Source organism: Berghia stephanieae, chromosome 5, assembly GCF_034508935.2.
Source record: "Berghia stephanieae isolate SIO BIC M18660-M18661 chromosome 5, UCSD_Bste_1.3, whole genome shotgun sequence".
Lineage (NCBI taxonomy): Eukaryota > Metazoa > Mollusca > Gastropoda > Nudibranchia > Aeolidiidae > Berghia > Berghia stephanieae.
The window spans coordinates 1,452,387-1,467,029 of record NC_088364.1 but is presented as its reverse complement, the minus strand read 5'-3'; the positions used below and the strand labels follow the sequence as shown (position 1 = coordinate 1,467,029).

Here is a 14,643-nt window from a genome sequence, read left to right as displayed (position 1 = left end):
CACACCTCTCATCCTGTCTCTCTTTTTTTTTTGTATTTGGTTTGTGATTTTAAAAAAAGAGAGAAATTTATAAACATTTTTTTAAAATTTAAGTTTCGTTCCAGCGTATTATTTACTCGTTGTTTTTAAATCCATTTCGATACAAGTTCTTATAGTACAAAAAAAATATCTTAACTTAAGTTTCCAATAATCCAAAGTTGTTTGATTGACGCAATACGATGAACGCTTCAAGTTTTTACCAAATTTATGTCATAGTCTCGCGTCTTGTCAATGGAATACTTGATTGTATTCAGTGATTCATTGGATCACGTATCTACGAAAACAGACGTCTAATCTTCTGAGAACCAGAGACAGGAAATCTGGAATTCTTGCAAGAAACTAAATAAGGCAAATCGTCATGAATCAAGAAAATCGTGTTTATAAAAAAATATGAATATGAAACAATTTTAAACAGAACAAAGAATTATTATCTTAAAGTTTACTGATTGAAAACTGTATAAAAATAGTTTTGTTTATTTTGATTCGTAATAAACTTTATTTTTTAAACTCACACTGAACTGGTGGCACTGTTGAATCGTTCCCATGGGTAAAGTGTGTATTCTCATAAGGCAATAAAAGAAATATATGAGGACATTTCACTAAACAATCCTGAAGCAATCGACTGATGTTTCTTTGGTCATCTTTCCTTTTTTTTCCTTTATCAATCAGGGATGCAGGTTTATTTATCTATTTTAGAGGTAAAGCATTTCCATTGGCTGATATATATATATATATCTATATATATATATATAATATATATATATATATATAGAGAGAGAGAGAGAGAGAGAGAGAGAGAGAGAGAGAGAGAGAGCTATAGACGTGTGTGGGAGTGGTGTAAGAGCTATAAACGTGTGTGGGAGTGGTGTAGGAGCTATAGACTTGTGTGGGAGTGGTGTAGGAGCTATAGACGTATGTGGGAGTGGTGTAGGAGCTATAGACGTGTGTGGGAGTGGTGTAGGAGCTATAGACTTGTGTGGGAGTGGTGTAGGAGCTATAGACGTGTGTGGGAGTGGTGTAGGAGCTATAGACGTGTGTGGGAGTGGTGTAGGAGCTATAGACGTGTGTGGGAGTGTGTAGGAGCTATAGACGTGTGTGGGAGTAGTGTAAGAGCTATAGACGTGTGTGGGAGTGGTGTAGGAGCTATAGACGTGTGTGGGAGTGGTGTAGGAGCTATAGACGTGTGTGGGAGTGTGTAGGAGCTATAGACGTGTATGGGAGTGGTGTAGGAGCTATAGACGTGTGTGGGAGTGGTGTAGGAGCTATAGACTTGTGTGGGAGTGTGTAGGAGCTATAGACGTGTGTGGGAGTGGTGTATGAGCTATAGACGTGTGTGGGAGTGGTGTAGGAGCTATAGACGTGTGTGGGAGTGGTGTACGAGCTATAGACGTGTGTGGGAGTGTGTAGGAGCTACAGACGTGTGTGGGAGTGGTGTATGAGCTATGAACGTGTGTGGGAGTGGTGTAGGAGCTATAGAAGTGTGTGGGAGTGGTGTAGGAGCTATAGACGTATGTGGGAGTGTGTAGGAGCTATAGACGTATGTGGGAGTGGTGTAGGAGCTATAGACGTGTGTGGGAGTGGTGTAGGAGCTATAGACGTATGTGGGAGTGGTGTATGAGCTATAGACGTATGTGGGAGTGGTGTAGGAGCTATAGACGTGTGTGGGAGTGGTGTATGAGCTATAGACTTGTGTGGGAGTGGTGTAGGAGCTAAAGACTTGTGTGGGAGTGGTGTAGGAGCTATAGACGTGTGTGGGAGTGGTGTATGAGCTATGAACGTGTGTGGGAGTGGTGTATGAGCTATAGACGTGTGTGGGAGTGTGTAGGAGCTATAGACTTGTGTGGGAGTGGTGTAGGAGCTATAGACGTGAGTGGGAGTGGTGTAGGAGCTATAGACTTGTGTGAGAGTTTTGTAGGAGCTACAGACTTGTGTGGGAGTGGTGTAGGAGCTATAGACTTGTGTGGGAAGGGTGTAGGAGCTAAATACTGAATTTATAGCCATAATCATGAAGACTAATTTAAGTTTACATGTTTCATTGAGGACAGGTAGTTTAGTTGCTTAAAGACACACACACAAAAAGAACAAACAATAAAACACCAACCCCCCAATAAAAAAACCCAAAAAAAAAACACAAAACAAAAACAAAAAGAAAAAGTAACAAAACAACTAATGTCTGGCATTTAAGGTCATTGTAACCTTAAAATCTATTTTTGGCACCTGCGTCATCCCGTCATAATACCATTTTGAGACAGCGAGTCACAATCAGACAAAAGACAAAAGATGTTCCAGCTAACAGATTGGGAATGATCTATTCAAATGGCCTCATACACTCTCACAGTACAAAATACTTACCTAAATGTATCATCTTTATCCTGTTTTTGGTGTGTGTGTGGTTTTTTTTTTGGTGTCGTCATTTTAGAATTAAATGCCGTATCGCACAACCTAAACACCAACCATTTATGTTGTAAATGTTCACACAGATCTCTTTTGACCACAATAAGGTTCAATAGTCTGACGTCACGTCCGCCTAGCAACCAGCAGCTTGGTTCTAAACAAAGAAAATCGGTATTATTCATTCTTCATGCTGGCTAGCACTTTTTCATATGTCATGTGATCATGATCATTAAAAGTCCTAATTAGATTTATAATATTTTTCTGCTCTGGATACACTTTTATGCTCGTCAGAGAAATATTTCATAAGTGCGTCCGGCATTGTTCCGATAGTTTAGAGCCAGTTACTAAGTTACCATGCGTCATTACGAGGAAAGTGACGTCACGACTGTTGAATCCTATTTTACTGCCATTCGCTGAGAAAACAATTTTGACCTGAAAATTTTTACTTCAAATACAGTCCAATCTGGTTAATTGTTTTTGTGTATTCACCTTAACAACGCCACCACCACGTGTATTCACCTTAACAACGCCACCACCACAGTATCTCATTCGTCTGTCTTGTTTCATTCATCCTGTTTTGTTGATAGAGGGGAATCCCGAATTGTCCACATTTTCTGCTATCGTTTATGAAATTGAAGGTTACATTCAATTTCACATTGTTATTTATTTCTTCGAGCTTCGAGCAGCAACATTTATATTAACACACGAACGAAAGAGTGAAAATGGAGAGGCTTCGTATGGGAACAAAACAGACAATGGACGTTTCGGGTAAAAACCCTTTGTCAGCACAACGATACACAAATTAATGTGGAAAACAAATAAAATATAATGCAAAATAACTTGTATCGTCTGTACTCAATGGTGGTTGCAGTGTGAATAAAATGTTATATTATAACGACCATGGTCTGTTTTGTTCCCATACCAAGCCCTCCATTTTCACTCTTTCGTTAGTATTTTCACGATCACCGTCTTCAGGCAGCCCCTCCCGTTTTCAACATTCATATTGATGTTTGAAGCAGAAATTTTCAGTCCGCAATGGAGAAGTTTTTTTCATCAGCGTGAGGCAGAAACATCAAGATTGCTAAACATTCTTCCAGTCTTGAAATATTAAATCATTCATCCGATATCATATCATTCATCATCAATCATTTTGTACAATAATAACATCAATATAAAATCCAATAACAACATTCTCAATAATAATAATAATAAATATGGCGGAACAACTTGACTGATGGGACGTGAGTGATGAGGTCAAGTGATGAGCGTGATGAGGTCAGAGGTCATGTGAGGTTCACACATTTGGAAGGCCGGAGCTGCTGAAATCTTTCTCACCGGATATTGACGGAGAATCGTTCTGGTTTCAAACAAAAAAAGACCAAAAAAAAAATAAATAAATAATCAGCGTTTTGTAAAGGATACACAAATTGGAAAATAATTTGCCTTGTGTAATATGCCAGGTGTTCTTGTTTTTCTAGGTAAATTACAAAATAGTGTTTTCAGATACTGCAACTGCCATTGAGTACAGACGATACAAGTTATTTTTCATTATATTTTATTTATTTTCCACGTTTATTTGTGTATCGTTGTGCTGACAAAGGGTTTGTACCCGAAACGTCCATTGTCTGTTTTGTTCCCATACGAAGCCTTTCCATTTTCACTCTTTCGTTAGTGGAAAAACGTGTTATTTCTACTTACTTAAAAGATGTTTCTTTTGTTCAAAGTGATTGAAGTATGTATACACTTGCCTGTTTTACACATTAGTGGTTTATTTTTCAATACGGCTATAGTATAGTGTGACATAATAAAACTGTTGAAAATGCAGTAATATATCTTTTAAAAAAAAACCCAAAAAAGCAACCAGAAAATAAAACAAAACAAACCCCAAACAAAACAAAAACCTGATTCTTTTATTCATTCATTCATTCATTCATTCATTCATTCATTCATTCACTCATTCATTCATTCATTCATTCATTCATTCATTCATTCATTCATTCATTCATTCATTCATTCATTCATTCATTCATTCATTCATTCATTCATTCACTCATTCATTCATTCATTCATTCATTCATTCACTCACTCATTCATTCATTCATTCATTCATTCATTCATTCATTCATTCATTCATTCATTCATTCATTCATTCATTCATTCACTCATTCATTCATTCATTCATTCATTTAAATCACGAATCATTAATCATCGTTCATTACTGTATAAGTGTACATGTGTGTGTGTGTGTGTGTGTGTGTGTGTGTGTGTGCGTATGTATGTATGGGTGTATGCGTATTTATGCGTATATATACGCGTGTATGTGTGTTTATTAAGAGTCAATATTTTGAATGGCAAGTTATAGAAGAAATTGAAGAGCCTAGCGCTAAAAGAACTTACGTCACAGGAAGTTGATTTTGAAAGAATAGAGGTTAAAATTTGCATTACGCTAATATAGAGTATATAAAAATATAAAATGGTTGTATTGAGATAGTGGACTTAGATTGTGTTTATCATGAATAAAATGGCAGTATTGAGATAGTGGACTTAGATTGTGTTTATCATGAATAAAATGGCAGTATTGAGATAGTGGACTTAGATTGTTTTATCATGAATGAAATGGTAGTATTGAGATAGTGGACTTAGATTGTGTTTATCATGAATGAAATGGTAGTATTGAGATAGTGGACTTAGATTGTGTTTATCATGAATGAAATGGTAGTATTGAGATAGTGGACTTAGATTGTGTTTATCATGAATGAAATGGTAGTATTGAGATAGTGGACTTAGATTGTGTTTATCATGAATGAAATGGTAGTATTGAGATAGTGGACTTAGATTGTGTTTATCATGAATGAAATGGTAGTATTGAGATAGTGGACTTAGATTGTGTTTATCATGAATGAAATGGTAGTATTGAGATAGTGGACTTAGATTGTGTTTATCATGAATGAAATGGTAGTATTGAGATAGTGGACTTAGATTGTGTTTATCATGAATGAAATGGTAGTATTGAGATAGTGGACTTAGATTGTGTTTATCATGAATGAAATGGTAGTATTGAGATAGTGGACTTAGATTGTGTTTATCATGAATGAAATGGTAGTATTGAGATAGTGGACTTAGATTGTGTTTATCATGAATAAAATGGTAGTATTGAGATAGTGGACTTAGATTGTGTTTATCATGAATAAAATTGGTGAGTGAACTGAGGTGATTGTGCTTGAACTTTACCAGCCATAGGAAAATCGTCACATTCGTTAGGACACGGCAATCATTTTTCTCATTCAGACTTCTTTTGTACATCATAAAATTTTAAGAAAATGAACACGTTGTTTTAGGGCATGTTTTGCTAAAGAAATAATGTATCGCAAGAACTGATGGCCTTTTGTGTTTGAAAGATAAGAAATATATTTTTTGTGTGTTGGTTGACTCTGAAGTTTCGGGGAAAATCCTGAAAATGGCTGGCAAGGAGGGGTTTAAGTTTATCACTGATTATCCTTTAAGTTTATCACTGATTATCCTTTAAGTTTATCACTGATTATCCTTTAAGTTTATCACTGATTATCCTTTAAGTTTATCACTGATTATCCTTTAAGTTTATCACTGATTATCCTTTAAGTTTATCACTGATTATGCTTTAAGTTTATCACTGATTATCCTTTAAGTTTATCACTGATTATCCTTTAAGTTATCAGATTATCCTTAATTTATCACTGATTATCTTTAAGTTTATCACGATTGCTTAGTTATCAGATTTCTTGAAGTTTATCACTGATTATCCTTTAATTATCTGTTATCTTAAGTTTACATGATTTCTTGATTTATCATGATTATCCTTTAAGTTTATCACTGATTATCCTTTAAGTTATCACTGATTATCCTTTAAGTTTATCACTGATTATCCTTTTAAGTTTATCACTAATTATCCTTTAAGTTTATCACTGATTGGCCAAAAACCATAAAAATGTGACCGGACCAGACCTGCCTACTTCGTAAAACTACGACATTTTGGCTCCATTGTCAGAGCTTCATAAGCATCTCTGCGTCATTAAACCATATTGACAATGAAGATTGATGCCAGGGTGCGCACTCCATGGCTATTGAAGTGTTATTTCATCATTATAAGGGTAAATTGTTGATCTATAATAAAGTGTCTTCTACTTTTATCTCCTAATACTACGAATTTTTATGTTATGTTCAAGTAGGCTGGTCTGCTGGACTGAAGGCCATACAGTATTGGGGTCTTCACCTCAAGTCTCACTGTGGAAACTCACATGTATATTTCTGCTGTTGTTGTTATTGTTGTTGTTGTTGTTACTGGAGACCATATCCAGGGTTGCGATGTAGGGAATGCTGGATACGTTGGACTTCTTGTGGAGGAAGGCGTGCTGTTTTTCTTTGGCTTTGGTCGACACTGGAGAGCACAAGCAGACCGAGTCACACACAAAGTATTTTGGAATTTTATTTCATTCAGTCAACAAAATGTTTAAACTCACTCCACCCTAACACCGACTACATCCGTAGTTTACCCGGGTTACTTTTACCCCGTGTCTATTTATTACATTTTTTCTGAGACAGATTATAGGCGTAGTATCAAAGTTAATGTTTTTAGTCTTTGCATGTTGATGGTAGTTGAATAAAACTATCTATGTAAATGCTCATTTTAGTACATTTTTTCCAATTTTGAAAAGTAACAAAAATCTCTAGGATTGAGTGAGTTAAAATATGAGATTTTATTGAGGAAAAAAATGTGAACATTTATAATAATAATATTAATAATAATAATAATAATAATAATAATAATAATAATAATAATAATAATAATAAATAATAATAATAATAATAAATAATAATATATAATAATAATAATAATAATAATAATAATAATAATAATAATAATATAATAATAATAATAATAATAATAATAATAATAATAATAATAATAATAATAATAATAATAATAATAATAATAATAATAATAATAATAATAATAATAATAATAATAATAAATAATAATAATAATAATATAATAATAATAATAATAATAATAATAAATAATAATAATAATAATAATAATAATAATAATAATAATAATAATAATAATATATAATAATAATAATAATAATAATAATAATAATAATAATAATAATAATAATAATAATAATATAATGATTTATACAATAAATAATAATAATTCACAATAATATCAATAATAATGATAATGGATATTATTAATATATAATAATAAAATAATTAAATAATCAATGTTATAGTATGACATATGAATACTGAACAATTATAATAATACTAGTAAATTTAATAATATTTTTTATAATTTAATTTAATCATATAAATATAATCTTTTAAATTTTACGATAGTTCACACCCATATACATAATGAATATATTATACTCTTTTATATATAATAATAATAATAATAATAATACAATAATAATAATAATAAAATAATAATATAATAATAATATAATAATAATAATAAAAATAAAATAATATATATAATAATAATAATAATAATAATAATATTAATAATAAAATAATAATAATAATAATAATAATATAATATGATAATAATAAAAAATAATGAAATTTATTATAGTGTGCCCCATCTCTATACAATAAAGCTCTGGGTGCATAACTTGACGCGCATTTCTACAACTTGATGTCCTTCATAATGTTCCATATTGTGCGATTATGTGGTCTTGCGGTACGACAGGTATTATAAAATAAAATGCAAAATAACATGTATCGTCTGTACTCAACGGTGGTTGCAGTCAGTATGACAGTATGAATACTGCAACCACCATTGAGTACAGACGATACTAGTAATTTTGCATTTTATTTTATTTGTTTTCCACGTTTATTTGTGTCTTGTTGTGATGACGAAGGGTTTTTTTCCCGAAACGTCCATTGTCTGTTTTGTTCCCATACAAAGCCTCTCCATTTTCACTCTTTCATTAGTATTTTTACGATCACCGGCTTCAGGCAGCCCCGACCGTTTTCTACTTCATAGAATGAATGATGTTGACGTTACTCAGCTCTTTGTTATTGTCTTTTAGACAGCCTGATTATCGCGATAAGTTTTCAGTCAATTCCATGAATCAGACCATAAGCCTTGAAGGTTACACACAGTTTTATGTGCTGGTGTGTTCAATTTGAATCAAGATCTCAAAAAATATCAAATATAATATTTAGAAACAACAATCCAAGAACCGATTTCAACAACACAAGGAAACATCCAACTGTCTCAGCACCTTAACACACATGATGACATTCAAAGGCTAAGAACTGATTACAACAACACAAGGAAACATCCAACTGTCTCAGCACCATAACACACATGATGACATTCAAAGGCTAAGAACTGATTACAACAACACAAGGAAACATCCGTCTCAGCACCTAACACACATGATGACATTCAAAGGCTAAGAACTGATTACAACAACACAAGGAAACATCCAACTGACTCAGCACCATAACACACATGATGACATTCTAAAGCCAAGAACCGATTTCAACAACACAAGGAAACATCCAACTGTCTCAGCACCTTAACACACATGATGACATTCAAAGGCTAAGAACACTTGCACCGGACAGAGATTTAAATTTATGGAAATAAATCACAAACTGGATACTAGTAATTAAACAAAAACGAAAATAACAGCTTCAAAAAAGAACAAGATACCAAACACAGAACGTTTCAGGCTCTAAACCCTTCTTCAGCCAACAACAAAAATCAATAAAGACATAAATACATGACCACATGCCAGAGAGACGACAGATATGATTTGTAGGTTTTCTACCAAGTACTAACTAATTTACTATCAGCTCCCTTCTTTTCCCGTACTTGTTTAATCAAACTAAAGGCATGGACAAGTATAAACCAAACTAAGTTTAGCTTTTAAAGTTTTTAAGGGTTTTACGGAGCTTGCAACACGTTGAGGTCATATCAGCGCCAGTAAGAAAATGGGATAGTAAAAAGTTCTAGAATTACAATTAAAGCACCCAAGAAAAGGTAAGACAAAGAGGAATTCGTTCAAATGGGGAACATATATAGATTCCAAGAGCACACTATCACAGTACTTAGTTTGAGATCACCTAAAAGTCTCATTCAGACACAAGCATAGGTCCTCACTAAGAGGAACACACTCAAATGTAAACAAATCATATATAATATGTAAACATAACATAATACAGTGCATAACAGAGAGATGATTTACAAGGGAAAAAATATCATCTCCCAAAACTAGCTGTTTCCCTCTCAGCCAGTGTATCCAGCCAGGGCCAGGACTAAACCAAGTACTGAATCTCATTCCAAGACAAAGACAGAAAGCAAGTTGGAAATCATATAAGGGGGATAGAAGACACAGTAAGTATCTCCCTGCCCACTATGGGAGGTCAGGAACCCCACCCAGGAAGACACAGTAAGTACCTCCCTGCCCACTATGGGAGGTCAGGAACCCCACCCAGGAAGACACAGTAAGTACCTCCCTGCCACCACGGAAGGTCAGGAACCCCACCCAGGAAGACACAGTAAGTACCTTCCTGCCCATTATGGGAGGTCAGGAACCCCACCCAGGAAGACACAGTAAGTACCTCCCTGCCCATTATGGGAGGTCAGGAACCCCACCCAGGAAGACACAGTAAGTACCTCCCTGCCAATTATGGGAGGTCAGGAACCCCACCCAGGAAGACAGAGTAAGTACCTCCCTGCCCATTATGGGAGGTCAGGAACCCCACCAGGAAGACAGAGTAAGTACCTCCCTGCCCATTATGGGAGGTCAGGAACCCCACCAGGAAGACACAGTAAGTACCTCCCTGCCCACTACGGGAGGCCAGGAACCCCACCCAGAACTCAACTTACTATCAGCTCCTTTGACTTCAGGTAGACTGAGGACAGGTCTGTCTTCGTACTCTCTCTCGGGAGAGCCGGCCTGTTTGATGTGGCTCTTTTCTAAACTTTTATCGTGGAGAGCGCTTTTCTCCGATATCAGTGCCTGTGGTGACACAGTGATGCTGTGATGGTGGGAGACCTGCATGTTCTTTTTGGGATGGTTACTTCCCTTTTTGACAGCCTTCTCATTTGTTCTGTCGGGAGAGAAAATGAACAAAGTTGACCATTTTAAAATGACAAATAAAGAAAAAAGATTTGTGAAAGAAAGTGGAGAAACAAAATGAACCAAATCAAAACTTTTATCTACCAATTATAAAAACGTGAGCATCATTTACATAACTATGTCATTAGCTGTTCCTTATTTTTTTATATTTATAGAAGGGATGGTAAAATAAATAATTGTAAGGTATGTGGCTGTAATAAGACAATCTGAAAATCTATTTTTAAGCGACTTTAATACCATAACTCAAAAAGGAAAGTTGGAATAATAATATCAATCATACTAAAAATCTATGCAATACAAAAAAAAAATTACAAATTCCTTTTTTTTTAAAACGGAGTTTTAAGAAATAAATTTTAAAAATATATTTTTTAAAAAATAACACCACAAAACCTTGGGTGTAGCAAATGGGTTCACCACAAACATCCGATTGTTTGATAAAGAACAAACATGAAATTTAGGATATATCGTTGCAAGCACTATAATTCATTTTAAATTTGAATGGCAAAATCAATAACAAAAGTGACAATTACAGTAATCACTTATAATGCTATCAATGAATAGTTGAAACATTTCTTTTCAACTTCAAGATTACCGTAATAACTTTTAGCACAGATAAAAATTGTGATTCATTATGTTTGGAGACAACTTTCAAAATGAAATGTTGACAAATTTTATCCTTCTGTCAATGATGGCTAATCCTTGCATTAATGAAATGTTGACAAATTTTATCCTTCTATCAATGATGGCTGATCCTTGCATTAATGAAATGTTGACAAATTTTATCCTTCTATCAATGATGGCTGATCCTTGCATTAATGAAATGTTGACAAATTTTATCCTTCTGTCAATGATGGCTAATCCTTGCATTAATGAAATGTTGACAAATATAATCCTTCTGTCAATGATGGCTAATCCTTGCATTAATGAAATGTTGACAAATTTCATCCTTCTATCAATGATGGCCTCTTTGTCTTCTTCAAGTACCAAGTCTGTGCCAGACATCGGTGATCACGGTACGTTATTCATCTCTCTGATCAGATAACCCCAGAAAATGAATATTAATCTTATCTTTCTTTGTCACCCAGCTGTTCAAACAATTCAAATATGTTTTCTTGGTCTACCTTCACTCTTTTTACCTTCTATCTTTCCTGTGAGAGCAAGATGTTCAATACATTTATGTTGATTTAGGTGCCCTAAAATTGCAATGATGGCTAATCCATGCATTAAGGAAATGTTGACAAATTTCGTCTTTCTATCAATGACCGTTAATCCTTGCATATTTTTAATTAAATAAAAGGATTATCATGTAAAACTATTGCATTAACAATAAATTCACAAACCAAAATGAAAAGAATAACATTTATATTATATACAACCATTTATAACATAAGATACATCTCCCCGCTGTGCCATACTATAATATAAAAGTGAAATCAATATATCTATAATTGTCTGAATGGAGGGGAATGGTAATCACGTGAGTTTTCTATTTGCTTTTATTTTTGTCATGAACCAATCAAATTGTGGTACCTAAATTTCAAATCAATTCAAAATCAGCATTTTGATTGGTCAGGTAAAATCAAAAGTAAGACCAAGTGCTCGCAGTCTATTTTCTATAAAACAATTTTTAAAACTTGTGTCAGAAAGATTTTACTCATTAGATGACACTCAACTGGGTGGGTTTATTTTTTTTAAAACTATATTTTGGTGCTATTCCGCTTGTCTGGTACTTGAAACGTAGAAGACACTCAACGTCATCGATAAATTAAATAATACACATCTGCAAATATCGGATTTTATATACAATGTATCTATAAATTATACAGAGGCCATCTTGATCCACTCATATTTGAAGTAAAATATTTCGCACCAAAATGAAAGAAAAAAAAATTGTCTAGCATTGAGGGACAGAATTAAGGCATGTCCAACATACCTACTCAACAGTTATCAACCAGACAATAATTCATGGAATTCCCTGACCAAGCCAGATTATATAACGCCCTAAATCGTATTCAAACACAAGCGAAAAGCATATTATGAAAGTGTTATATATTTTATATATTGTTGAATGAAAGCACAACAGAGCAGCAGAGAAAATCCAATGTTACAGTACAAAAATTTAAACTCTTGGCAGAGAATAATATAGGGAATGAGATTAGCGGAAGAGTAGCGTCCCTTGATTGGACGTCACCCATAGCATGTGACGTCACCGGCGGAAAAGTTATTAGAGAGAGAACGTCACGTTGGTTGTGTGCATGCGTCTCTCGTCCTCGCTTCCGCGCACAACCAACATGACGTTCTCTCTCTAATAACTTTGCCGCCAGTGACGTCACAGACTATGGGTGACGTCCAATCAAGGGACGCTACTCTTCCGCTAATCTCATTCCCGATATAATGCAGCATCACAGACTGTAGAGAAGACATTGGGGTCTCCCCTTGACTTCTTATCAAAGCCCCCATGTCTAAGATGGAGGGTGCGACCATTTGTAACTTCTGTGATTCGATGTATGAAAACAGAGAGCTTTGGATTTACTTTACAGAGTTGTCTTATTTTAAAACTATTTTTAAACACGTGGAAATCTGAAAACGATAAAAGTGAACACATTGAAAATGTTATGGCATGCTGATGGATATTTCCTGTGACTTGAAACCAACTTTATTCATAGGAAGGTGATCTGTGTTTGAACTAAACGAAAATCTGGGACAAAACTTTTTTTTAAAAACCTTTTAAGAAATTTCTAAAAGAAAAAAATACGTGATTGATTCGGAGCATGAGAAAGAAGTAAATCATGGCCGTAAATGTAATATAAATTGTAAAAAATTAAGAATGATAGAATCATCAAACAGCGATACATACAAAAAGATAGATAGGGGAGGGGGGTTATGAGAGAAACAGAAACCGTTTGTCGTACATAAAGCTGGAGTGAAATGAATACATCCTGTACATGAAAACATCGGATGGTTTGGAAACCAAACTAGAAAACATGAACATTAATACCGAAAAACGCAACAACAACAAAAAAGCAACAAGAAAAAAAACGTGTTTTCAGACAGCAAATAAAAAATGATGATTGTCAAAAGGAAGAGTTCTAGAAAAATATGAAAGTGAAACTCAGACATTAGAATAATTGCAAAATACGAGCTCGATAGGAAGTAATGGAAAATAAACGGATCGAGATGAGAGAAAGGAAATATAAATCCTGTAGGTATCCATTTTTTCTTCTAAAATCCAAATGGAGTTTTTTTGTGTGCTTTTTTTTTTTTGTTTTTGTTGCTTTCTGTGAAAAAAATCATTCTGGGTCACAATAAGACTTCGCGAAGTCCCAGGTTCGAGAGTTTTTGCCAAGATGAGGGTTATTTAAATCGATCGATATTTGAAGGACGAGTTCCCTGGCCAACTTTTTAAATAACGTTTTTCTTTTCCAGAGTACAACAGAGCACGACCTGGGCTAAAGTGAAATAACTTATTCAAGTCTACACAAGGAGGCGAGTGAAACGCGACATTGTAAGCCTTTTTACAGGATAATACTTTATAATGAAACAACAAGATGAGAAAACAGAACTTCACTTCAAAAGAGTCAATCTAAAGAGGCAAATATTTCTACAGGATGAGGCAGCTAGAAAATCTGTTAAACTAGAGTATTAGAAAAACGAGGAGAAAACTACATGTGTGCTGTCAAGGAGTCAGTAGAAAAAATGGAGTTTATTTCCACGAATCACCAAAGCCAAGGATTAATGAATTAGAGAGAGGGAACATTGCACCATTAGAGAGTTAGATGGATGGGATTATATGAATAGATTATTGGATAAAATCCTCGGTAAGAAAGGCGTAAGTTTGTTAGAATAGTGAGTTTTAGCAGCAGATATCAAAAGCAATGTTAAGATCACATGTTAAGATTATATATATATATATATATATATATATATATATATATATATATATATATATATATATATATATATATATATATATATATATATATATTAATTTACAGAATACATGATCTCAACAGTGCATTGGTCATGCTGCTAGGGATCACTAGAAGAAAAAACTATATTTTATTTTTAA

The 14,643-nt window shown here is 34.0% G+C and overlaps 1 protein-coding gene across 5 annotated transcripts in view; it reads right to left on the bottom strand.

Moving 5' to 3' along the window:
* LOC144972226 (cyclin-dependent kinase-like 4) overlaps window positions 1–14,643 on the bottom strand; it is a 34,751-nt gene continuing 20,108 nt past the window's right edge. For 4 of the 5 annotated variants that reach the window (XM_078913260.1, XM_078913262.1, XM_078913261.1 and 1 more), the window contains 3 exons: window positions 10,322–10,545; window positions 6,708–6,847; window positions 2,943–3,790 (listed from right to left, as the gene is read on the bottom strand). In XM_078913260.1, the coding sequence (XP_078769386.1) occupies window positions 3,728–3,790; window positions 6,708–6,847; window positions 10,322–10,545 (427 nt within the window). In that variant the 3' untranslated portion in view covers window positions 2,943–3,727. Of the gene's footprint in view, window positions 2,923–2,942; window positions 3,791–6,707; window positions 6,848–10,321; window positions 10,546–14,643 lie in introns of those variants that run through there. The other variant, XR_013645311.1, reaches the window with a different exon arrangement.